Below are 24,827 nucleotides of genomic sequence, written 5' to 3' on the forward strand. Positions count from 1 at the left end.
CAAGCAGACGGTGTGAGTTGTCCCCAAACCACAGACAGCAATGTGGCCAGGATCAGTGCTCAAGAGCTCCTAGATCCTGGGAAATGTTTTGCTGGTGTAATTTAAACCAACTTTGACATGCACCTTGGAGCACCGTGGCAGAAAGCAGGCTGCAAGCTCCATCCTCACTACTATCCGTTTGGTGACCAGTGCTTCATTGTAACCATGAATTGAGGCTATCTTTGGAGGGAGAAAATGCTGAAATAAACTATTTTTAATGCAGACAGAAAGTGTTCAGCGGAAAGGTCTTTAAAATAAAGCAACAGAAGGAGTCCAAGCCTAATAACAAGAGTCCTAGCTATTGTGACTAAGTACTCCATAAAGTGTGTAATTACGGCACTATAGCAACTATTGAATTCCAAGGCACATTTTGCATCTGAAACACAGGGCAGAGCATCCTCTTTGGGTGATTCAGAGAAATAATCACAACACCCAAGCGCGGCGGCGGCGTAGAAAAGGGAGAAGCATGGAACGGCAGCACACCATGAGCAGCGTGCGCCCGACAGGCAGGCGCCGTCCCCGTGGGAGCAGCCCTGCCCAGGATGAACGCACCTGCCTTGGGGAGGAGGGGGGGGGGGGGGAGAGGAACAAATATTTTTAGTCCGTGGCACAGCTGCGCCCGAGCATCTCGTCGTCTGCTTCCTACGAGCGCGTGAATCGTGGAGCGGAGCCGAGCACAGCGGCGCATGGGTGGGCACGGAGATGGTGGCACGGGGGTGATGTCTGAGCACATTTTACCAAAGCATGGAGGGTGCGGGGGTGATTTATCCCACCGCTCCCATCTCACCCGCTCTTCCTGCCCTCGGGTGCCCCGTTTCAGTTCAGACGGGGCCAAGCACACAAGGGTACCAAGGAGATCTTCTTTCCTTGGCGTGGCTCAGAGCCACTTGCATCCCTTAAAAGGCATCTTCTGACTCAGATACACTCTCCTCCATTGTCTGGGGCATGTTGTTTTGCAGCTGGAGACTGGTGAATGAAGCTGAGTTACTGACCTTGATTTGAAAAAAATGCATGCTTGTGCTTTGTAAAACAAGCCTTTTAAAGCTGGCTTTTATACAAAGAATTATGCCAATGTGAGTATGGAGGCGCTGGTATTTGAGGCCCCTTTCAATCTTCTGGATTGCCAGGGAGCTCTTTCACAGATTTAAGGCTTTAACCAAAGGACGGATGCTGCAAGAGGTGGTGAAGAGGACTCAAGCAGGTATTTAAGTGCGTGGCCTAGGAGCAGATGCTTGGATCAGGGCCTAGATCATAAGAGGTATGTTATTATGCTGAAGAAGGTATTGTTTTACTGTGTTGTAAGGAGGCACAGATGATCCCTCTCCCTAAGTGGAGGAAAAAATAAAATAACCTGTCTTTGAGGCTTGCTCTCATCCCTTTTTGGTGTGGATATGCATTGCAGCCCTGGAGAAAATGGGTCTCAAACAGCTTTGCCACTTTTTTTTTTTCTTTTCCATTGAGTCATCAAAATGAGAGATGATGATGAGTGAGGCCAGTTTGGGTTTTTTTCTGGAATTGCCCTTGGTCCTGCTCCAGCCTTGCCCACAGGTTAGAGGTATTTTTCTTTGAAGACGCTATGGGAGGCAGCACACCTTTGGCTTGGGAAGATGCTCTTCAGCTGGCGTCCAGCGCAGGCAGGCAGGTTTAGTCCCCTTGCGTGGTGTACTGAGTTAAAATGAAGCCCTGGTTTTGCAGAGGGAGCTCAGTTAGGTGAGCACGGCCAAAATCTGGTACGACAATACCCCGTCGGGCCAGCGCTCCGCTTCCGCTCAGAAAACAATAGGAGTTTACACAACTGCAGCCCACTTGAGGTTTTCGCCTTACTTCACAGCTAAGCAACGAGACCCCAAATGTTACAGCTCTGCCTAATGTCCTTGGCTCTGTCCTGCTTTGGAAGGAAACATGCTGTGGCCTGTGCTGCCAATGCTATTTCCTCTCGCTTGTCTTTAAAGGTCTCTTTTTCCAACAGCTGATCGGCTCTGCAGCTCCGGGGAGTACGTGAGATCCGGCTGGCCCACGATCTAGCTGGTATGGCCGCGTGCCATGTTGTTGTTTGTATTGCTTTCATTTTTTTGGCGTTACTTGGCTCTTCCACGCAACTTGTTTTCATCCTGAACTATGTGCTCATTACATATCCAAACACCCACGCAGGTTTTGCATGAGGAAACTCGAAACACACGCGCAGTAGAGGAGCAAGTTTGTGATGGGGGGGAACGAGATATTTGTCTCGAGGCAGATGTAAACAATTGTCAAATCCCCAAGCTGCCCATGGCTGGATCTCAAGCTTATTGATGACAAGGACGTGAAGGCCATGTGTGCATCCTCCTGGCAAAGAGATGCGGGGGACATCTCTTGTGGTCACCTTGTCCTCTCCCAGAAATTCCAGCTACTGTCAAAGGCACCCATCCAGGGACCTCCTTGCTCTCTGGCAGGCTGTGCCCTGAACGCCAAAGGGACCCATTTTTGCTGCTAGGAAAGCTCTCAGTTCCCCTCCATGGCCCTGACCTCACCAAGCAGCCAGCCACAGGCAGCACAGATCTATCTGTCCAGTTAAGGTCCAGCAGGCACCAAGTCATGCTGGAGGGTTTCAGCAAGGTCCCAAGCAAGGGGGTCAGAAATAGGACTGTTCTGCATGGTATTTGCTTCATAAATGCTCTCTTCAGGGTTTTTCTCTAAAGCAGCAGGTGTGAGTCGCTGTCGGAGGCAGCGTCAGTGTCACTGGGCCCCCCAGGTTGCACAGATCTGGTGTTGCATTACACAGCAAACACAGCATGGCCCTGGACTAGCAGAGTGGGGTTCACATACTCCTGTTTTCCGAGTCTCCCCCATTCTTACGGCCCCACCAGCATCGCAGTTGAGCTCCGGCAGCCGCCCTGATCGGGATGCAGAGAGCTCAGCTGGAGGCTCCAGGCTGTCCAAATCTGCAGCTTGCCGCTCCCCTGCACATCATGCTCCTCCCCACCGTGCTCGGCCCGCTCAGAGCGTGGAAAAAACCTCTCCCAGCAACTACTGGTAACTGCACAGTGCTGGGCAGTCTGAGCCTGAGAATCTGGGGGACTCGGCTGGCAGCTCAGAATTGCTTTGCTTCCTCAAAGCCTTCCCTGCTGCCTATGCTGCAGAAGAATAAAAATTTTCCAGGGCTGTCAGTACTGCGTATTTCATCAGCATTCACTTCACTTTAAGTCCAAAATGTGCTAAAAATAAGCTGTCTCGGCATTCAGGTCTTGATTCAAGTGGTAACAGGATACCGAGCAGAGAAACTCCTGGGGTGGTTTGCACTGTGCAGTGGTGAGCAGGGGGCTACTGGCTCTCCCTCCTCCTCCTCCTCCTGGCTGCTGTGGGGCTGTTGCCCACTGCTCGTTCGTAATCCCCTAAATTTCATATTCAAAGGTCACAGGTTTTACAGCTCCCCTTGGGCTGGTTGTCAGCGAGGCTCCAAATGCTGAGGTAGTGTCTCTTCTTCTGGGGTTGGTAGCGTATTATTAGCAAGATCCTTAGTAAACTATTTCTTTTAATACTCCTGCAGTAACTTTGGGATGGGGATGCCTGCAGGCAGAAGTTTGGACAAGTGAAGTCTGAAATGCCACGGGAAGGCCACTAACTTCAAAAAGCCTCATTAGTGCAGCACTGGAGGGAGGTGCGGACGTTTCTGCCTCCTGCATGGACTTTACTGGCTGTAGCAGAGCTGTGTGGCTTTGATACCAGTGAAAACGCTGTGAACCCCCCTCCTGGGAAGGGGTCCTGAGATGAAGCACTTGCTGCTCCCCCTCGCTTTTAAAATGCCCCGTTGATGTTCAGCCTTCAAGGCTGCCGAACGAGTTTTTCATCCGCAGTCAGATTTTACTGCCACGTTCTCACTCGCTTTCCTAAAATAAAGGGGAAAAAAAAAAAAAAATCCTTGTGCTAATTTAATCTAGCCAGGCATCTTGCTGTCCTGCCTGATAATATCTCTCCAATCTGTCATTTCCAACAGACAGCTGTTTATTTGTTGGGCTTTTTTTTTTTTTTTTTTTTCGCTTGGCCTTGAAATATCTTCTCTGTTTTCTCAAGCAGCCCAGAGCTGCCCCAGGGATGTTCCAAGCCTCCCCCTTGCTTTGGCGGGGGCTTTGGGTGGAAACATCTCCCTTCTCCAGGAAAAACCCTACAACCACCTCAGACAGAGAAACATGTCAAAGAATACATATCTGACATGCTGGTCCCTAGGAGGTGTTTGGGGTTTCAGAGCCAGCCTCCTGGCCAGCAGCCATGCAGTGGCCCAAAGCACTGAAAACCAATAAAACCCAACCTGGTGCAAATCTGGAGATCCTGATGCGAGCTTCTCTCCAGACTGAGCATGGCACCACAGACCCCGCTGCCAGCGAATTATTCAGCGGCATCAACTGCAAAGGAGGAAATAATTAATATTTTAATATGTGTTCAATATCTTCTTAAGTGACCTGGATGATAGGATCAAGCGTACCATGATGAAGTTTGCTGACGACACCAAACTGAGTAGGGCAGTGGGCACTTCGGAAGGGAGAGCCACCCTGCGGGAAGACCTGGATAGGCTGGAAGAGTGGGATAACAAGAACCTTATGGAGTTCAACAAGGACAAGTATAAGGTTTTGCACCTGGGAAAACATAATCCAGGAGTGCAGCACAGGCTGGGATCTACCCGGCTGGGGAACAGCTCTGTGGAAAGGGACCTGGGGGACAACAAGCTCAATATGAGCAACCAGTGTGCTGCAGCAGCAAAGAAAGCCAACAGGGTGATGGGCTGCATCAACAAGGGTGTCACCAGCAGAGATAAAGAAGTCATTATCCCACTCTACTCAGCGTTTGTCAGGCCACACCTCAAATACTGTGCTCAGTTTTGGTTCCTGCTATAAAAAAAAAGATGTGGAGAGTTTGGAGAGGGTCTAGAGAAGGGCCACAAAGATGATCAAGGAACTGGACAGCCTGCCCTGTGAGGAAAGACTGAGAGAACTGGGTTTGTTCAACCTTGAGAATGCTTAGGGGAGACCTTATCACCATGTTCCAGTATTTAAGGGGTGGCTACAAAGAAGATGAAGACTCCCTTCTTACAAGGGGTCACATGGAAAAGAAGAGGGGTAATGGGTACTAGTTACTCCTGGGGAGCTTCTGATTGGACAGAAGAAGAAAATTTTTCACAATGAGAATGATCAGCCATTGGAATAACCTCCTCAGGGAATCAGTGGATTCCCTAACACTGGACACTTTTAAGATTCAGCTGCACAGGGTGCTGGTCCATCTTGTCTAGACCGTGATTTTGCTAAGAAAGGTTGGACCAGATGATCCTTGAGGACCCTTCCAGCCTGGTATTCTATGATCCTATAATAAAACACAAGTTATTTCCTAAAATCCATAGTAAAATAGAAGTTATTATATACAACAGCATGCAAGATGTGAGAAACCACTTGGGCCCCTTCCCTCAGCCCAGGACTCCAGGTTGCCTCTCCATGAAGCACATAGAGGAGCTGTTATATGGACTGAAAAAATGACCCCAGGAGAAAACCCTGATTAATTCTGGCACCCAGCACTCAATTTGCAATTGCTTTCAAACGGGGTTGTTGGTCAAACACTATATCTGGGCACCACACAATCATCTGCATTTTCATTTTACTTATTTACTTTTATTTATCTATTTACTGTTATTTATGATGACTTTAATAGTTTTAACTCCTTCTTGGGAAAAAAACAAACTAGCCAGCATTTAAAAATTCTTGGAAAGTGTTAGAATGCGTGGTCAATTATTCAGATGATAAAATGGAGCAAGGGAGGAGAACTGTGCTACCCACAGCAGGGATTGGTGCAGGAGCTGGCAGGGGATCAAACCCCACTGAATTTTCCTAGATCCCTTTCCCAAGCACTCACCCATGGCTGCTGTGGGGTCAGGAAAGGAGACGTCCCCTTCAGCATACAACACCTCACTCCAGTCCCCTGGGGCATCTCCCTGAGCCCCACAACCCACCTCAGTCCCATGGGCATCCCCTGAGCCCCACAGGGCAACCCCCTAAGCCTCACCTCAGCTCCATGGATCATCCCTCTGAGCCTCACAGCCCAATGCAGCCCTACGGGTTATCCCTGTGAGCCCCGCAGGGCAACCCTCTGGGCCCCACAGCCCACCTCAGCCTCACAGAGCATCCCCCTGAGCCCCACAGCCCACCTCAGCCCCACAGCCCAATGGGTTACCCCTGTGAGCCCCACAGTAGCCACACAGGGTATCCCCCTGAGTCCCACGGGGCACCTCTCTGAGCCCTACAGGGCACTCCCCTGAGCCCCACAGGTCATCCCCCTAAGCCTCACAGCCCACCTCAGCCTCACAGAGCATCCCCCTGAGCCCCACGGGGCACCTCTCCGAGTCCCACAGCCCACCTCAGCCCCACAGCTCATCCCCCCGATCCTCACAGCCCACCTCACCCCACAGCTCATCCCCCCGATCCTCACAGCCCACCTCAGCCCCACAGCTCATCCCCCCGATCCTCACAGCCCACCTCAGCCCCACAGCTCATCCCCCCGATCCTCACAGCCCACCTCAGCCCCACAGCTCATCCCCCCGATCCTCACAGCCCACCTCAGCCCCACAGCTCATCCCCCCGATCCTCACAGCCCACCTCAGCCCCACAGCTCATCCCCCCGATCCTCACAGCCCACCTCACCCCACAGCTCATCCCCCCGATCCTCACAGCCCACCTCAGCCCCACAGCTCATCCCCCCGATCCTCACAGCCCACCTCAGCCCCACAGCTCATCTCCCCGATCCTCACAGCCCACCTCAGCCCCACAGCTCATCCCCCCGATCCTCACAGCCCACCTCAGCCCCACAGCTCATCCCCCCGATCCTCACAGCCCACCTCACCCCACAGCTCATCCCCCCGATCCTCACAGCCCACCTCAGCCCCACAGCTCATCCCCCCGATCCTCACAGCCCACCTCAGCCCCACAGCTCATCCTCCTGAGCCTCACCTCAGCCCCACAGCCCACCTCGACCTCACAGAGTGTTCCCCTGAGCCCCGCAGCACCCCCAAGCCCACGGGTAACCCCCTCCAGCCCCGCAGCACCCCCAAGCCCACGGGCATCCCCGCAGCACCCCCAAGCCCACGGGCATCCCCGCAGCACCCCCAAGCCCACGGGCATCCCCGCAGCCCGCTCTCCCGCCCAGGCCCTACCTCAGGCCCCGCCGTGCCCCTCCCGCGCGGCCCCTTTAAGAGCGCGGCCCCGCCCCCCCGCGGTCGCTGCCGGGGCCGCGGCTGCCGCTGCTGACAACAAGATGGCGGCGGCGGGGCCGGCGGGCCCCGAGAGCCGGGTGCTGGGCTACACCCTGCACCGCTGGAGCAGCTTCTCCTCCACCTACTTGCCCGAGTGAGTCTTGGTCTCGGCTCCGGCCTCGGACTCGGCCCTAGGCCGCTCCGCGCCGCCGCGGGGCTGCCGGGCCTGCGCCGGGCCTGCTCCGTGGCCTGCGCGGGGAGGCCGCGACGGCGGCGGCTGCTCCGAGGAGGGAAGGGGGGGGTGCGGGCCCGGCCACCGCCGGCGGGAGGGAGCTGGAGCGGCCTGGGCGGGCCTGAGTCCCGGGTTGGTGAGCGGAGGGTCGGCTGCTGGGGTGTGGGGGGGCTCTGTGTGTGTGTGTGTGTGTGAAGGATTGGTCATCAGGGTTTGGGGGGGGGCGGGCTGTGTGGGGGAAGAAGTGATCGGTAAGGTTTGGGGGGGGCTGTGTGCGGGAGGGATGGTCAGCAGGGCTTGGGGGGGGGTTGTGCGTGGGAAGAAGTGATCAACAAAGTTTTAGGGGGCTGTGTGGGGGAAGAAGTGACCAGTAAGGTTTGGGAGGGGCCGTGTGTGGAGGATCAGCAGATTCCGGGGCTTCATGGGGGAAGGGGTGCTCAGCGGGGCTGGGAAGGGGGTGTGTGGGTGTTGGGGGGGGGTGAGCACCAGCAGTGGGGAGGGTGTGTGTGCGTTTGGTGGTTGTTGAACAGATTTGGGGGGATCTTTGGGGTCGAGGGCCTGGGCGGCAGGTTTTGGGGAGCGGGTAAGTGGGGAGGGTCTGGGGTCAGGTACGATGGGGGGGGGGTTGAGCACCGGGCGTGAGGAGAAAAGGCAGTGTACATGAAGCGGGGGGATCAGCAGGTACGGGCAGAGGGAGGGGGCCACGTGATGAGGAGCAGTTGGCCCCAGATTTGGGGGAAAAACAGGCACTGTGTGTGAAAGAGGCTGGTCACCAGGTTAAGTGGGGAGAAGGGTAAGTAAACCTTTATCCCTCCTGCCCTGCAGGTTTGGCTGTGTCAGGTGCCTGTGAGCAGTGTGGTTTTTGGCAGCTGGGCTTCCTCTCCTAGCCTTCACCTCTGAAACACTGGGCGTCTGTCACCTGCTCTGTGTGGTGTTGGGGGAAGGGGGTCACCTACTGCCCTCTTCTCATAGGGATTTGGGGTTTGGCAAAAGGAGAGTAGAGCTGTGTTTTACAGTCATCAGTTTGCACTGCCATGCTAACGTGAAGCCATCCTGAACTTGGCTGTGTGGCAGTCCAGCTACGGCCTGCTAAATTCCTCTTTCATAGGGAAATTGGAAGTGACTCTAACGTGGTCTGGGTGTGCTATTTTTGATAACACCTTTTCACTAAGTTAGCATCACTGTTGGTTGGGAGGACCATTAGGATTACAGTGCTTGGACACCTTAGTCACTGCAGGCTGTAGAGTCTTGTCTAATCATTGATTGTGCTGAATTTGATAACCTTTGATTGAAATATCTTTATCACCCACTATCAACAAGTGGCAGGGATGCCTTGTTTGTTAATTATTAATGTAATGAATTATCTCTACTTTCCAAAAGGAAGTGAACCTTAAATTTTTTTTTTTTTTCTGACTAAACTCCTAGTCGTATCTTTCTGTCTATTTGCTTTGTTAAATGTTAAAAAGAACTGGATTCTTTTAGAATTGGTAATCTTTGGTGATTATTAAGTAATCCCTTTACCTTTACTGTTAAAGAGACTTGACTTTAAGGTGTTTCTTTCAGGCCTGTGATCATGCTTGTGGTTAGTTCTATCAACATTTCTGCTTTTCAACATCGTATTAAAGTGTTGGTCCCTGAATAGAAGGGTGATGGTGCATTATTGATCTCACTGGTGCAATATAAAAAGATAATACCATCTTTCTCCTTAATGCTCCTTTCCAAGGCTCCCGTTAGGCCTTTTTGCTACAGACTCGTGTCAGGAATTAATGTTCACGTGGTATCTGCAGTGCTGCCCAAAGTCCTTAATGTCATTGGCTTCTGTGATACAATTCCCTTTCCTACAGTAGGGCTGGTGTTTTACAAAAACATGACCTTGCATTAGGCTGTTTTTTAAGATACGTTTAAGCAGGCTTGTAATCAGTAAAGACAATTTTAACGGCTTTTAAAGTAGTATTCAATAATCCCAGTGATGGGGTTATTCTCTGGCATGCTGACCTTGCTCTAAGGGATGCTGGTACTAACGCTTGTGTGCTGTCTTCTACAAAAGTTTTGGTTTTTATTTGCTGTCTGCTAACTTTTGATTCCCTTGTTATGGAGAGAGAGATTAAATGAGATCTGAAAAGGAAAGGGGAGGCTTTGACCTGCCACTTAAGATCAGATTCTCAAAAGGAGAGGCGTATGCGAGGGTGATTTTTGGGGGATGGAGTGAAGATGGAAAACTTTAAAATTGCTGGGACAGGAACTTAGCCTACTGCGGGGTGAACACGCAGGTAGAACTAGAAGTTGTCTAAATATTTAATATGTGGAACAAAATGATGGTCTTCTGGAAGGATACTGGGAACTTTGGTTATACTGTAGTTTAAATAAGTTTGCTAGGGTAAGTAGGAAGAAACCACTTTGACCTTGAAGTTGAGGGATGCTGCCGCAATGTGTGTAGGAACACACTGTTTGTTTAAAAACGTTGCTTGTTGTGGGGACCTGTGGTATTGCAAGCAAAGTGCTTGTCGAAGAGGAACAGAGTAGATTGCGCGTGTTCTCGGTCAGCTAAATATGATTTAAACAGACTGCTTAAGTAGTTGTATGGTTTTAAATCTAAAACAAAGCTATGAAATAGAAAACTTTCATCACTGCTGTCCAGGGAAGAAATGAAATGTCTAGTAACTTACATTGCATCTGCTTATGTGATGCTGAACTGATAGTGAAACTTTTCAGAAACACTGGAATCACCTGATAATTGCTCTTTTTAATTAAAAAAACCCAAACAACATGTGTTTTTCAAAGACCTTTCTGGTCGTGTCTAGTTTAGGATCAGTAGTCTGTTGAAAAACACCAGTTTTCTTTCAATGACAGAATTTTTTTCTGGTGAATGCCAGTGTCTTTTCTGTTGTGTTTGGTGGTGGTACTAGGGGATTAGTTAGTGCTGGATCCAATTTCTGGCTGTTTTACTAGTGCTGCAGCTAGCTGCATGTTTGCAAAGACCTTTCCAAACATTAAATGAAGACTGTCCTTCTTGAGTCTGCCAAAGAATAGTTCTCCTGTTTTTGAAACTGCTGGATTTGTCCTCTATTGGCTTGTAGCTACCAGCAGGAAGACTGACTTGGATATTTATTTTAAAAACTCTGTGGGTAGAAGTGAAAGAGTTGATCTAGTAATAGTGTCTAGTTCAGTCTGCATTGTAGAGGAGGTTGTACCTTTGGGAAGAAAACTGATCCAAGAGGAAATTTGTTCTTGAAACATCTGGTGTTTTCTGAGACGCTCTGCCTGTACAGAGGCAGCGGGGCATTGAGAGGCTTCAGCTTGTCCAACTTGGAAAATGTTCAACCCAGCACGTTGCCTGAGATTCCTCCATCGGATCCCTTCCTTGCCTCTCTGAGGTTCTTCCCCAAAGGATTGGAACCATGGGACGCTGCTCCCTGATGTCTCACAAGGGATTTCCCCTTCCTTTCCCCCCAGTCACTTCACATGAGCTACACAAAGGAGTAATGCTCTCTTTTGACATATGCTGAGAAAGAGAGCTGGACTTTATTCCCTTCTCTCCTCTGGCCTTCTGCAGAAAGTTATGAGCTCAGTCACTCCTGGTTTGGACAAGGAGGGAATACACAATTTATAGAACGTATTGTAACCCTTGTTCAAACTTGATTGGGTTGGTAAGGAAGAAAACCAAAAGTTATGGTTCTGCATTCTGAGGGAAGCACTTGCTATCCTGATTTTATTTTCTAATGGCCTGTTTTTGTACCTGCTTCTGTTTAAACTGCCTGCTGAGGTGACTACGAGGTGAAGTATGTCCCTCTGTGTGATGGCAGTCGTGTACCCTTTTCTATTGCCAAATCACACGCTAAATTACTGTATCCTAGGACCATGGTTTCTAGTGATTGCGTCAGACTCGTGACTGATGGTATCTTGTAGATGGTTGTTTCACTCGGGTCCTTCTGTCACTGTTTTATATGGCTGAAATCCGGCTTCAGAGACTAACAAGAGCTTTTAACTCTGTTATGCTAGTCATGTACCTTTTGAGGAAGTTTCATCCCATTTCTATTGCTCAGATCTTCAGAGTCGCTCAGGTTTTCCTGTAGGGTATCTCTGTAGAAGAAGATCAGTACGTTTCTTAGATCTGACTTCAGGTTTTTTTATTGGTATTTTGTTCAGTTATTTCTTGTGTTAAGGTTGTTATTAAGAATATAAAATAGAATAGGTAGAAGAATATAAAGATTGGTTTCTTAGCTGATAACTGAATGCCATTAGCAACCTCCTCATTGGTAGTCACTTTGTCATTGCAACACATTTTCATCTATCTCACGGTGGACTTCAGTTATTCTGCTAATTCCAGTCTTTTCCAGTTTGACACCTTGTGTGGTATTATATCAGATGCTGAAGGCTGGAACGTTGTCTCTTTTCTAGAAAGCATACTGGAACAGAGAAAAATCCACCTGAGTTTTTACAATACACTTAAAATAATTGTGTGTTTTTGCTGGTTTTCTGCATTTCCATCAAACAAGGGGAAGTAAACTCAGTGAAAGATATTTTGATAGTAAAGTATGAGTGACTCGTAGGCTTCAGAAGTGAGAATGCAAATTTTTTTTTTGCTTTTTAGTTAAGAGGATGTGACAGTAAGTTCCTGCCTGGTCTAACCAAACATCTGCTGCTGCACTGTGTTTACTCTGAAACAAAGGTGTACTCTCCCGTGTTTTTAAATCTAAGGTATTACAAAGCATTAGTAAGAAGGCGCTGAGAACATGTGTAACAAACTTTTTGGGGTAAAGTCCGTAAGGATTTAAAAAAACCCCAACAAACTGGACAAACTGGAAAATAAGCCTAATTCCAGCTACCGTGTTCTCTGAGGTTTCTGTAACAGGAAAAAAAAATGCGTTTGTGGCTAGTGAAATGTTTTTCTCAGTTTCTTCTCCTACCATGTGAAACTGATGATTCAGATCTGTACCTTATAGGTTCATAAATCCTGTTACTGATGCATCCAGGTCTTAAAGAATCTCCTGTTCTAGTTGAGCTCAGTCATGACTAATGAAAAGGTTTGTTCTGTTTTCTGATAGCAAGCTCCGTTTCCTTGATGAGGTGAAGATACCTTCTGTTGAGGTCTCAGCAGTTTAAAGCTATCTAAACCAGACCAAAACGCTGGACTAGCTAAGTGTGCTTTCGAGCTTTTCTGTCAGGGTAAACTGTCTTATCATCCATATGCTAGAATCATAGAATATCACAGAGTCATAGTTCGGTTTGGAAGAGACCTTAAAGATCATCTAGTTCCACCTCCCCTGCCATGGAGTCTTAATGATACTGCTGCTGTTCACGGTTTCTTAAATAACTTCAGTTGCATAGCAGTGATGACTTCCATTCTAGTTTTAGAACAGTGAGTTGTTTTTTTTTTTTCTCGCATATAAATTTTTTCATCTTAAGTTGTCAGCATTTAGTTTTACTTGAGTATTTTCATGTAGGCAGTTCACTTTCCTTGTTCTAGCTGCTTTGCGTGTCGGTAGGGGCGGATGAACCAGCACACCTGCTGGCTATCTGTAATTACGTGCTTGTGATGTCTGCAATATTGATCAATACTTTTAACATTTACTAAAATGAGCTGGGAATGCAAACATTGGCTAATGAAGTGCACTGACAGACTGTTCCCCTCTGGTGAACCCTGCGCATAGAAATGGTCTTGGTTCTGCTTTTTGTCCTTTTCAGTGTCCAGTGGAAATTTCCCCCCCCCCCCCCCCCCCCCCCCCCCCTTGTTTGTGTGGATTTTCTGGATGCTTCTAAATGATCTCATGTTCTGACAGTCTGACAGACACTTTCCCCCTAGTTTACATCACTTCTCTAGTTTAGGATTTTTCTCTGAAAGCTGAAATTTGGTACTTAAAAAGCAAAATATTTCTGTAGAAAATGGTTATCTACAGATTGAATACATAACTAGTAGGTGCTTCTCTAGTGTCTGATAAGGTGAAGTGGTGAGAAAGAAAAAGGTCAGAGAGGTAGAGGGAGTGAAAACAATCACAAAATTATGAAGTTGTTCATTCCTTACGGTATTGGCATCAGAAATGTGATAGCTCTTGCTTCCCAGGTAAAAGCATAAATGCTTTAGTATGAGAAGAAATGTCTTTAAGCTCCAGTTAAAATATAGCTATTATTTAAGAGATTAGACAGAGTTTTATTCACTGGCAGAAGGGTGAAGGCAAAATGCTAATTGTTCTGGTTCCCTGGTGTGACTAACCTGGCAGAACCTGTATTACTCCGATGTTCAACTTTTTCTGGGATGGCATTTTTTGGGGAACATTAAGAATGTAAAATTTTCATAGGATGTGTTAACATCATTAGATTATGGATCATTTGTTCTGTATGTGGCTTTATATCCTGCAAGCTTAATAAAGGTTTTCTAGCTCCTGATTACTAATTACTTGCTTAAAGACTTCAACGCTATTTCAAACGCAGCACGTTTTCCTTGGGTTAGCTGTTGTTATTGCTCAGACAGCATGTACAGTCCGTTTGATTTTTTTAATGGCAGAGAACATAGTTTCTTATTCTGCACATTCATCATCTTTTTAGCAGATCGCTGTTAGAATGCACAGTTAGGTTTGTCGCCACCATTGATTTTTATGATGTGTTCCTGATTTTCCTGTTGAGGTTGAGTGGTGTGTGCAGCGTTGATTCAGTCAGATATCCAGAGGTCAACGTGTTCCAAATTTCCGAAACAAGCCAGTGTTTGACTGTCTTTAACTACATGTTAATATAAACTTCTAAACCCAAGTGAGTTTTACTTTTTTGACTACAGCCTGTTGAATTTTGTAGGAACAGTGGACTGTGAGTTCTGCTGGGTCTGAATTTAATAATATACTAGTTACTGGAAGGGGAGGAGGGAGTGCTGAAGATGTAGAGTGGTTTGTAACCTTAGGTAGTTGCTATTTCAGTCATTACTTGAAACTCAGTATGCATAATCTTTGAGAAATTATTTCCTGGATCAATTTAAGTCAAGGAGCACAACCATCTATTTAAGTTGAGGGTAGCAGCCTGCATGTCTGAATTTAAACTGCAAAAGCAAACTGGTTAATAGTGCTTGCTCCTCCTCTGCTGGTGTGTTCTGCAGTTCCTGGAAAATGACATGATCTCGATAATGGAGAAAAATTGTGCCCTGGTCATTTTGAACTTGGTGGTGTTTTCCTCAGTCCTCTCTGCCTTTTCTCCCCAGATTGGCTGCTGGGTTCATAATGTCACTCTCAACCTCCAGTGTGGTGCCTGAAAAACACTGAAATTCTGCTTAGGGGACACTGCCAGTATTTTTCTTGAATGCTTTTCTGTAGGTACATACTTTAAGCAACATTTGGATCTGAAGATAAATATTTAAATATTTAAATACTAAATATTTAAATACTAATTTGCTAGCCTATTGTACATTTGAAAATTCTATTAGTAAGGAGGTGCTCTTAACAAATGGAAGGAGAAAATGTGGATTAGGTAAATTGACCTGTGGTGAGGAATTACTGAATGGGTTCCCACGCTGCTCTTTCACGAGGGTGTGCTATTGTGAACTTTTGCATTTTGTCTCCTAAAAAACCCACTTTCTGATACAGGGTTTGGAAACTGCCAGATATCTAAGTAATGTTGGCTTGGGAACTGGTGTACCCTTTAGCATGAGTTATTTATGTTGCCCCAAAATAAGGAATTATTCCATAATGTAGCTCTAGGGGCAAATGTTTCTGACTTGTAACATAATTCCCCAAATAACTAGTACTTCACGACAGGCTGATATGTCTTTATTTTCCCAGGTCAATATTTTGTCTTCTGGATTGCCTGAGCAGAGTTACAGTGAGAGAACTTTAGTTTTGAAAGGAAAGCTAATAAAGTGAAGATGGTCCCTCCTGGAACCAGGAAGCATTTTCTGGAGAGTTTTGGTGAAAAAGCTCCATACCTGGTGTTAGTTTGGGCATAAGGGGGTTTCGGTCTGTTTTATTGAACGTAGTCTGCTTTGAATTCTTTTACAAGCATCAGTTTTTTGGGTGAACATTTTACTAAGTGTGTAGTTACAGTAGTGATGAATATTAAAGATGTGTTTATGGCTTACATTAAGAATTTATATCGTATGTGATCGCTTAGTCTGTTTTTATGGATTCCTTGTTGAGTGGAAATATTACTAATATCACGGCATGTAAGAGCATTGTCACAGTGCTGTGAAATTATGGGGGACCTAAATCTACTCCCTGGCCTTTGTGAAATTTCAAGTTTGTGATGCTTCCAAAATAGGGCGCAGGGGACTGACTTAGATGTGTGCTAGACATTGCTTTCCTCTGGTCTTCTTGTAGAGGGTCTGTCCCTTCACGAGGAAATGCTTTTGGAAATGAGAAGTGAGAGCAGTGCAGTACTGAGGTGTGCTACGCCACCAGGGCTGTGGAAGATTTAGGAAGTCTACGTTGTGTATTTTCTGGTGATTGCTCGCAGTACAAATCCCCATGTTCACACACTGTCTAAACTATTTTCCCACCATGAAGTGAATTTTTTTTTTTTTTTAAATGAGAACTAAACTTTGTTATAAAGTGGCTGTGGCTGGTGATGTCTTAAACTCTGGAAAATTTTACTATTTTATTTATTGGTTACAAATCCAGCGAGCTGAAGAATCCAATATTTTTTTTTTTTTTTTTTACTTGAATATCGAAGGGTAGAATTCATCCTATTCTTGGTCTTTTTATCAAGCCAGGGATTGATTTCTGCTCAGGGAACCTTCTGGAACCTCACATAAACTAGGTTACGTGCCTGCCATGTTGTTGGAGTTAGTGCTTTGTGGATCAGTTAAAAGGCTGGATTTCAAATATCTTGTAGCCTGGACATGTAGAAATGAGCACTGAGTATGAAAAGAAATAGGCAAAAGGTTCCAGGTAATCTTATGTTCACTAATATCAGTTCACTAAGGTGATCAGGTGAAGCAGTCTTTATAATTGCTGATTTCATCAGTATTTTAAGTTATTTCCTTTTCAAAAAAAGTAGATAGACTTCAAGTTCATAGAAAATGTTGTTTCAGTGATCTAACAGTTCTTAAATTTTAAACCAAAGCTAGCGTGAGGGGAGAACAAACCTTGATAATTTTTTAAGTTTAAAGGTCACTTAACAGTTAAGTTTAAAGTAAAATTCCCAAACATTGGGACATTTAGGCTGGTAATCATATGTGATCTGTGAAGTTACTGTGGTTGCCAACATACGTGAATACACCTGACTTTATTTTTTTCTACAATTTGTTTTTCTGCTGTGCTAATACTGATATTACCAGCCTGGAGCCGGGAGCTCTTGCCGCTAAGGATTTGGGTTGCTCAGTGCTGCGATACAGTCAAAAGTTTAATCCGTGATTTAGAGTTGTTGAGTGTCACTGGAATAGAAGTTATTTACCAGAGTCTGATAACTTCCTGGGAATTCACTATGCTGCTGCAGTTTTTGTCACTATTAGTAACATTTAATTCCTGGCATGTCAGAAGAAAGCACTGATGAATCAAAAATACCTTGTTTAAAGAAATCTTAACTAGATGGGGCAAGTGAGGAGGAGTACTTTGTCATGTGTGTTACTGGAAATGTCTGCAACAGTGTCATTTCGTGTTTAAGGAGCAGGTTTTTTTTTTAGTAAAGGCCTTTGTGTATCATTGGACTGGCAGTAATGAGAGGCAGCTTCAAAAAAAAAAAAAAAAAAGTAAATTGCCCACCGAAAGAGATAATTGAGAAACTGATTTTAATGGAACTATTTTTAGGCCGCAGCTAAGCGATACCTGTTTTGTTGTCCAGTATAGTCAGCTCTGATCTGATAAGTATATTTCTGTAAGCTGATTTCTAAATTCAACAGTTTATTTTTGTATGCTGTACTTGCTTAGCTATTTTACTTCTGATAGAATTAAATTTATAATGTACTGGATGTTTGTGTGAAGCTGCTGCTGAGCAGATGGAAACATATTTGAGCAGTAAGTTGGCAAATTTTCTGACAGTATAGTATTTAAAATAGCACATTTGTGTACGTGTTTAACTCAAACTTGGTTTTACCATGCAGGAGGTCCCTCCTGTACTTTATAGCAGTGAGGTTAACAAGTCCTGTGTTTTAAAAAACGTAAAACCAAAAAATAACACCCAAATCCAAAAAAATTTTGTTTCCTGAAGGTATCTGCATACCGCATAATAATTGTGCATGTTTTAATGTGTTTCAACCAGGACATTGTCATGTCTTCACATCCTTATGCCATTTTAAGCAGAGAACTTTTCCAATAGAAAAAGATAGACACTTTATAACAAAACCTAAAAAGCTTGTTCTTTTTTTTTTTTTTTTTTTTTAGCTGCTTTAGGGGAGAGCCATAGGTACCTGTAACTTTCTAAACATTGCAGCCAGACAGTTTGAAACCAGCATTAGCTGCACTGAGTTTCTGGGAGTTACAGGAGAAAAACTTCGCTAGTTCTTTCCAGATCCATGGAATAGGGTTTTTTGGTGGTGTTTTTTTTGTTTTTTTTTTTTTTTTTTTGTCTGTTTTTCTTGGTTAACTCTGTGTGTACATTCCAGTGTCTAGGCTGGGCAAGAGTATCTCTGTTGATGGTTTGTACTGGCTGGCGTGATGGTTCCACAGGTTTGTAATAGTTGGCCCACCACGTCTTACAGTTGTCTGTGAAGTGGACTTCGTGGAAATTTCAGCCCGTGTATTCTAGTGGCTGTATTCTTGCCTATTCTGTTTTGGGATGGCTGTAGGAAAAAAAAAAGAAAAAAAAAGTTGTCATACGGACAACGCTGAAGAAGGAGCTTTGTCTGTTTTTCAGTCAGACTGTGTTTTCGTAGCACTCCAAATGCTTTTTGCGGTGTAATGGCGTGGTACCTCGGCAGTTTTCTAGAAGAGCAGCATCTGAGTTCCAAGTCCTCTTGGAGACGCGTGTGCCCTTTTCTGCACAGCTGCTCTCTGAAGAGCAATCTGAATGTGCCAAGCAAAGCTAGTGTTTTGGATTTGTTTATTCTGAAGGACTCGTTCCTAAAGTCATGGGTTCCTTTAATAGCAGCCTCATGAAAATATTTAGGTTAGATGCAAATTATAGCAGCCTTAAACCTAATTTGCAGTATATTCTGCAAAGTCATCTTATTTCTCCCTCCCCCCCGCCAAAGGAAAGGAAACTCTCCCTTAGTGATCATCATGCTTGAAACCACGGAGCTTTTTACACAGAGAAGTCCTCTGGTAATACCAAGCGTGGTGACATCTCTAATTCCAGCTGAGATCAGCCAGCAGTTGGTACAACGGATATGACGGTTTCTGGGTTGGTAAAAGGAAAAATTATTTACTTCCAGCGGTTGCAAGACCAGTGTCTGCATGGGTAATAAAAAGAAACTTCCACTGTGTTCTGCCAAGAGGACTCTCTACGCAAAGCAGCCAGAACGATCCACTTCTCTTATTTAGTGATGGGAAGGCTTACAATAAAAGCCGAGATGCTAGTAGCCACGAAGGAAGCTGCTTTATGAATTTAAGGTGCACCAGTACCGCCTCTGGACATGTTTGTGGTGCAAATAGCTCCTTCTGCTTAGCATTTAGTGTGGGGTAGGATTGCCCACAAAGTAGCAGAGGTACCGTGACATCCAATTTTTTTTTTTTAGTAGTTACTTGTCAGTGGGAGAGTGGCATTGGGAGTTCACTCGAGTATGAACCCCTAGTCCGGATCCAGCTGCTCATCTTGTTTTCTCCTTTTGTGCTGGCATTAGTAGTAAGCTGAATAGGAGAACTGATCTGCCTAAATAAGTTATTTATGCTAATCTTTATTATAGCTGCTGGTGTAGGGAGGGGGAGGATCAGGCATGAGTGGGTGGAATGGTCCCTCTTGGCACTGGTGTAGATTTATGCTAGACTAGATCTTGTATCTACAGTTTATGATTATGAGTTATCTCAAACCACATTTAATGGGTTGCTTTTTTTTTTTCACAGGAGAAGCTTGCGTAAAACTATTTGGTACTTGTGGTAGCTCAAGGGCCCGCAAATACTTTTTTTAATGCCGTGTGAGAATTACATGGAAAATCATCAAGTTAATGGTATTTTCACCTCTAGAGTTTCTCAGAGGTTTTAGTCTAGGTATCCTATCTGAAAAGCCTGCCTCCAGGTACTGTGTGAGAGTGGTGTGATGTCCAGTAAAAGGGTTTTATTTGGAAAGAGGCATCTGTCACTAGGTTAGGCATTTCTTTGCTTCTTACTGTCTCGTGACTGTTGGAATGCGTGAATTCCTCCAAGCTTTTGAGCTCATAAATTTTCCTAAATCATTGTGGTAAATTGACTTTGTACGTATGTACTTCTGTCTTCAGTGTTTGTTTAATCTTAATAAATTAACAACCCATGTATTTGTAAAGATATTTATAACTATATGGACACTGTTACCTTCTCTTTTACATTTCTTTTTAGCCTTAATTTTGTGTGAGCTGCCCACCCCTTTCCTCTGTCTCAGCAGAAGGATTTTAATCTTCTCTAGCTGTACTGATTGAGTTCGTCTTTGGTTCTGGCAAACTGATCTTTGACCTGGAGAAGCAAACAAATCTACTTCTAAAAATATGATCTTTGGGATCTGTCCCAGGTACAAAATGCCTCTTTCCAGCAGGGCATTATCTGACCATGTCACAGTGCCAATCCCTGCAAATGTTGCTCAACGTATGAAGGGATTATCGTCTAATGTTTAAACAAATGTAGTAACATCGTAAATAAAATTTATTCTGTAGGGTAAATTGTCTTGCACGCTGCGATAAAGTTTCACAAAGGAGGAAAGCTGTACAGTGTTATCTGGTTTTATCTGCCTTAGTCTCCCTTAAGTATGTAGTATAAGATACGTATCTTGTTTAAGATTAGATGTTTTTTCTCTCTTCAGATATTAAAAGGTATTAAGAAATTCATAAAGATCCTTTTGCTTTGTCTGTGGCATGGTATAGGAGACTGCAGGTATGATTCTTTTCAAAACAAGTGTGTTTTCGTTTCTAGTGGTGACTTGGCTTTGAGACTGGCAACTTTTATTAGAAATCTGTCTCATCGGTTCCCCAAGTCTCCCCTTTGGCTGGCTCGTTTTGTCTATGTTGTAATTAAAGACATGGGCTAGGTTTTCTCTTGGACTTGAGCCTCTTCGTGCTGCAAAGTAGATGTATTAGTTGGATGTTTAATTATGCAGACCAATGCATGACGTTTCCTATTTTGATGGGGTTGGAGCAGGAGGGTAACGCCTGTCTGTGTGCTGTTCCAACGTGTTTTTCCCGTTGGGGATGTGTGAATAAACCGGCTGCAGGCCTGGGCCGGCGCTGCCATTGCTGTGTTAATAAATGCCGTGCTACGGTGGAAGCTAGTGAAAGGGTACCTGAGTTTTGTTCCTATGCTGTGTAAAAATCATGACATGTCTCATGTAAAGCCTGCAGACAGACAGCCTCGAGGCCAGCTCTCTAAAATGTATATTTTAAGGGGCCACCCTGGTCTAGCTCCTCGCTGTCTCCCTTGCCATGATGCGGGACTGCTTGGATACCGTTGCTAGTGTGGTGATTTTGTTCTGCCCAATGTGGAAGGAGCAAGCTAATTTCTCTGTCTGTTAATGCTCAACCTCTGACTTAACCTCTTTCCCTTCTGAGCTTTTATATGAGCGCTCGTTCCTCCGGTCCTTTGTAGTAATCCAGATGCTCGTGTCCTTTTCCTCCTACACAGCAGATGGAGATGGCATAAGCCTTTTGATGACTGCTTCCTTCTTTTTACATAAGTTTTATGAGCTGGCAAGTTCATTTGTTGGATGTGGTAGAGCTCGTAAGCCCTGTCCACAAGGTGGTGCATCGTTACCTCACCAATAATTATATATATTCTAGGGATTTTTATTTTTAGTTTTCAGTTTAATCTGGGAGGTGAGTTTTACCACATGGTATAGGAGAGTGGAAGGCAGATTCCTCATATGACTGCCATGACAAATCTCTTTCATTTTAGCCAAAAACCTATGCTGAATTTCTGTTAATTAACTGCATGCTGTGCTATTCCAAACTGTAAGAAAGCAACTTGAAGGTAATTTTGCTGGTTGAAGAGTTGTAAACTTGTGCTTTCTGGTGTGTTGGTCTAGGCTTGCAGCTTGTATGAAAAATACTTGCTAAAATTTGGCATGAGTTAGACGGTCATCTTCCGTACTCCAAGAAAGCTTAAGTAGGTTAGCAGCTCGCTCTCTCCATTCTGGTATCGCCTGTCTAGTGAAGGACAGTTTTTTGGCTTGCTAACTGTTTTACTGCTCATCATTTTAACCTTATTGAAAAGTTCTTACCCCGTTGAGGTGAATGAGAGACTTTTTTCCACTTCATTGCGGACTTGGGCCTACGTAAATTCATCTGGTTTACATTTATTTCACAATTTGAATTTTTTTTTTATTTCGCAACTTGGAGCTCCATTTCACAACCACAAGGCTCGGAGGCATATATTGATGGGTCCCGTAAAATAGCAATGTAGAAAATTTTTAATAAAAGAGGGGGAGAACCTGAGTCTCTGTTTAGTGATGTAGGTAGTTGCATGAGAGTGTTACCGATCTGCATGTATGACAGATCTTATTGGAAATGTGAAATAGAATGTGGCTGTGACTTAAATTACATCTGGCTTCTCACTTTTAGGAATATCTTGGTGGATAAGCCCAATGATCAGTCCTCAAGATGGTCTTCAGAAAGCAATTATCCTCCCCAGGTAAGCATCTGAACCCCTGCAACTGTATAGCTGTGTTGTACAACTTAACGTATGCTGGAGTTTTTATTTTAAATGTAGGCTGCTACTATTTATATTGTCAGCATTTATAGGCTACCTTCTCTCAGTAAAATGCAGGTTATTGGTACGTTAGGTGTTTACATTTCCAGCAATTTATTTGTGCTCTTTCAAGAAATGCTTTTTTTGTGGGGGAAGTTTCACGTTTCATCCTTGACAATCACGGTCATGCTGGAAATAATCTAACCTTATGGTTAGATTAAGCTGCTAATGAGGCATGCAGGTCTCCCTTTGTCAGCACTACTGGAAACTGTTGTAGATTGCTGGCCTTGAGTCCTAGATCTAAGGAGCTTGTATTTGTTTCCCCTAATAGAGCATTTAGAAATGTAGACTCTGTAAAGAGACATGAATGTCACCTCTTCTGCTGGTTAAGCAGCTTATTAAAATAAGATTTGTATTGATTTTAGCATCTAATTTGCTTTTTCCCTATTAATTAGATTGTTAGATTATCCAGAAAAAAAATGCTTATCCTTTTACTTATATTTTTTTTCCTCCAATAAATGTGTTATCCTTCTCTTTATGCTGGATCTATACCTTATTACTCCGGTACTGTTTGATCAGCTTCTATATCTCCTATGCTGGTTGTTTTAAATTCTTTTGTTTAAAACAGCGATGCATAGCAGCGTTGCACAGTTGTCTCTCCCATGAAAGTTCTTCTGCTTATCTACTTATTTAATCCAAGTCTTCCTCATGAGTTAAGTCTCACAGAATTTTTGTCTAGGTAAATTTTAATACTTTGCTTTGGTAGTGTGTTAAAAATCTATAGTCTAGACTGGTGGCTCCCTATAGGAGCAGGTCATCTCGTCCAGCTGAAAAGCTTTCATCTTAATTTTCATGTTAGTGTTCTATACTGTTGTGGGGGAGTTTTTTAGGATGAGAGGGAAAACTACCCTGTTTATTCCATTAACATGTTTTGTAAACCTGCTTATGGAAACTAATCTTGGTCCTTTTGATGCCTCTGTGCATTTATTGCTCTTTTGATATTTTTTTTTTTTACATATATGTATTTTGATGAACAGCACAGGAATTTAACCCCTAGTCTGAAGCAGTTATAGTCTGTCTAGGAACTATTGATTGCAGGGTAGTGGGTATTGAGCATGTATTGTATCCCAGTCTGTGCCATCCTTTAACTCCTTTCATGTGGGAAGCACATGTTTCTCTTTATGACTATGTTGTTCCCAAGGCAGGGTTGGCTTGTGGTGTAGCTTTGGATGATATTTTTCACCTGAGGTGCTCCGAGCTGTTGCTGAAAGTTGCTCTTATCATTTTCTGAGCCGCCCTGAATATTTTGTGCTTTTAAAAACCTGATTCTGGCATGGGAACGCATCTCTTGTAACTGGATGCTTTAGAATATTCCCAACCTGTGCTTAAAGCTGACAAGTGCGATACAAGTTATATTCAGGCATGTAGATTAAGCAGGGAATAGTTAGGCTGGCAGACTTCTCTACAAACCACATGAGCTTGTTAAAGAGATGTCTTCCAACAATTTAATGTGTATTGATTGTGGCCTGAATGAAGATGCTGTTGTGGAACTACAGAATTCAACCCTGGAGAACTGGGCACTGCCCTGCATGCTAAGCAGATAATTTAAACCAAACATTTTAATAGGAGAGAGATGAATTAACATTATCACATATATATACACACACCTACCTCTCTCATAGATATCTAGAGATATCGTTCAGTTGACTTGTCTTGTGGATATCTAGAGATATATGAGGTATCCAGATTTGAGGTCTTTAGATCAGGCTTGGAAAAAGTTAGTCTTTGCAGTGGCAACTGACATTGGCAAGACAGTACTTGAGTTTTATTCTGCGTTATTTAAAGACAAAACCAACAGAAAACCTGGCTGCCTAAGTGGAAAAGGCCATCCTGCTGGATTCCTCTTTCTTGTATCTCTGTATCCAATAGTGAGAATATAAAATGCTGTGTAGTTGCTCATGCATTCAGCAAGCCCAATCCTGAGTGCTGAGGGAGAGATGATATATTTGCAGCGTCTGTGACATGTACTTTAGCTAATTCTCATGCTTCTAACTCGAGTTTTTAATTATTCATGTAAAGCATTTTTTACAGTGTAACTTCTCCTTTGAAAAATTATCTGGAAAGCGAAACGGGCAGTGAAAATCTGCAGAAAAGGCCTGTGTTCAAAGAATGCAGTTTTTGTTATTTCTGTGTGTACAGAGCGAAACAGTTCCAAATTGTGTTGTCTCATACTTCACAAAAGAACTTCAGATTTGGTTGCATTTTGCTCAAAATAGCTAGTTCTTGCACCTTGCCAGTTGAAAGACTGCCACATTTTAATGCAGGTAAAACTCTTACACAGGTTTTCTGCTTCCTCAGTTTTGTAGATGGCTGAAGTTCTTAAGGTGGATTTTTAGCTTGGAAAACTTCAGTTGAGATAGTGGATGACCGAATTAAAAGTGTGCCGAGGAGGGAAGTTAGGGGGAAATCAGTTGCTTTGTGTTAAAAGTTGGGTACTTCGTATTCCAAAAAATGATGAGATATATATACATACGTGACTTTTGATGCCCAGAATAAACATCATGTATACTACAGAAAATGAAGTTACAGGGCATTTTATGGCCTGTGTGTTGGCATCATTTCATTGAAAAATTGG

General features: G+C 44.4%; 1 protein-coding gene and 1 long non-coding RNA gene across 2 annotated transcripts in view; one reads left to right on the forward strand and one right to left on the reverse strand.

Moving 5' to 3' along the window:
- Positions 1 to 265: 265 nt before the first annotated feature.
- Positions 266 to 6,313, reverse strand: LOC141959449 (uncharacterized). The gene is made up of 3 exons (XR_012633443.1): positions 5,914 to 6,313; positions 4,325 to 4,418; positions 266 to 3,905 (listed from the first exon to the last, which is right to left on the reverse strand). It is a non-coding gene; the product is annotated as an uncharacterized LOC141959449 (long non-coding RNA).
- A 968-nt stretch (positions 6,314 to 7,281) lies between these two features.
- Positions 7,282 to 24,827, forward strand: part of MKLN1 (muskelin 1) — a 99,140-nt gene continuing 81,594 nt past the window's right edge. The window contains exons 1-2 of the mRNA XM_074903532.1: positions 7,282 to 7,400; positions 22,066 to 22,135. Coding sequence (XP_074759633.1) covers positions 7,309 to 7,400; positions 22,066 to 22,135 — 162 coding nt within the window. The 5' untranslated portion in view covers positions 7,282 to 7,308. The remainder of the gene's footprint in view (positions 7,401 to 22,065; positions 22,136 to 24,827) is intronic.

The sequence above is a fragment of the Athene noctua genome, chromosome 3, assembly GCF_965140245.1.
Source record: "Athene noctua chromosome 3, bAthNoc1.hap1.1, whole genome shotgun sequence".
NCBI classification, from domain to species: domain Eukaryota; kingdom Metazoa; phylum Chordata; class Aves; order Strigiformes; family Strigidae; genus Athene; species Athene noctua.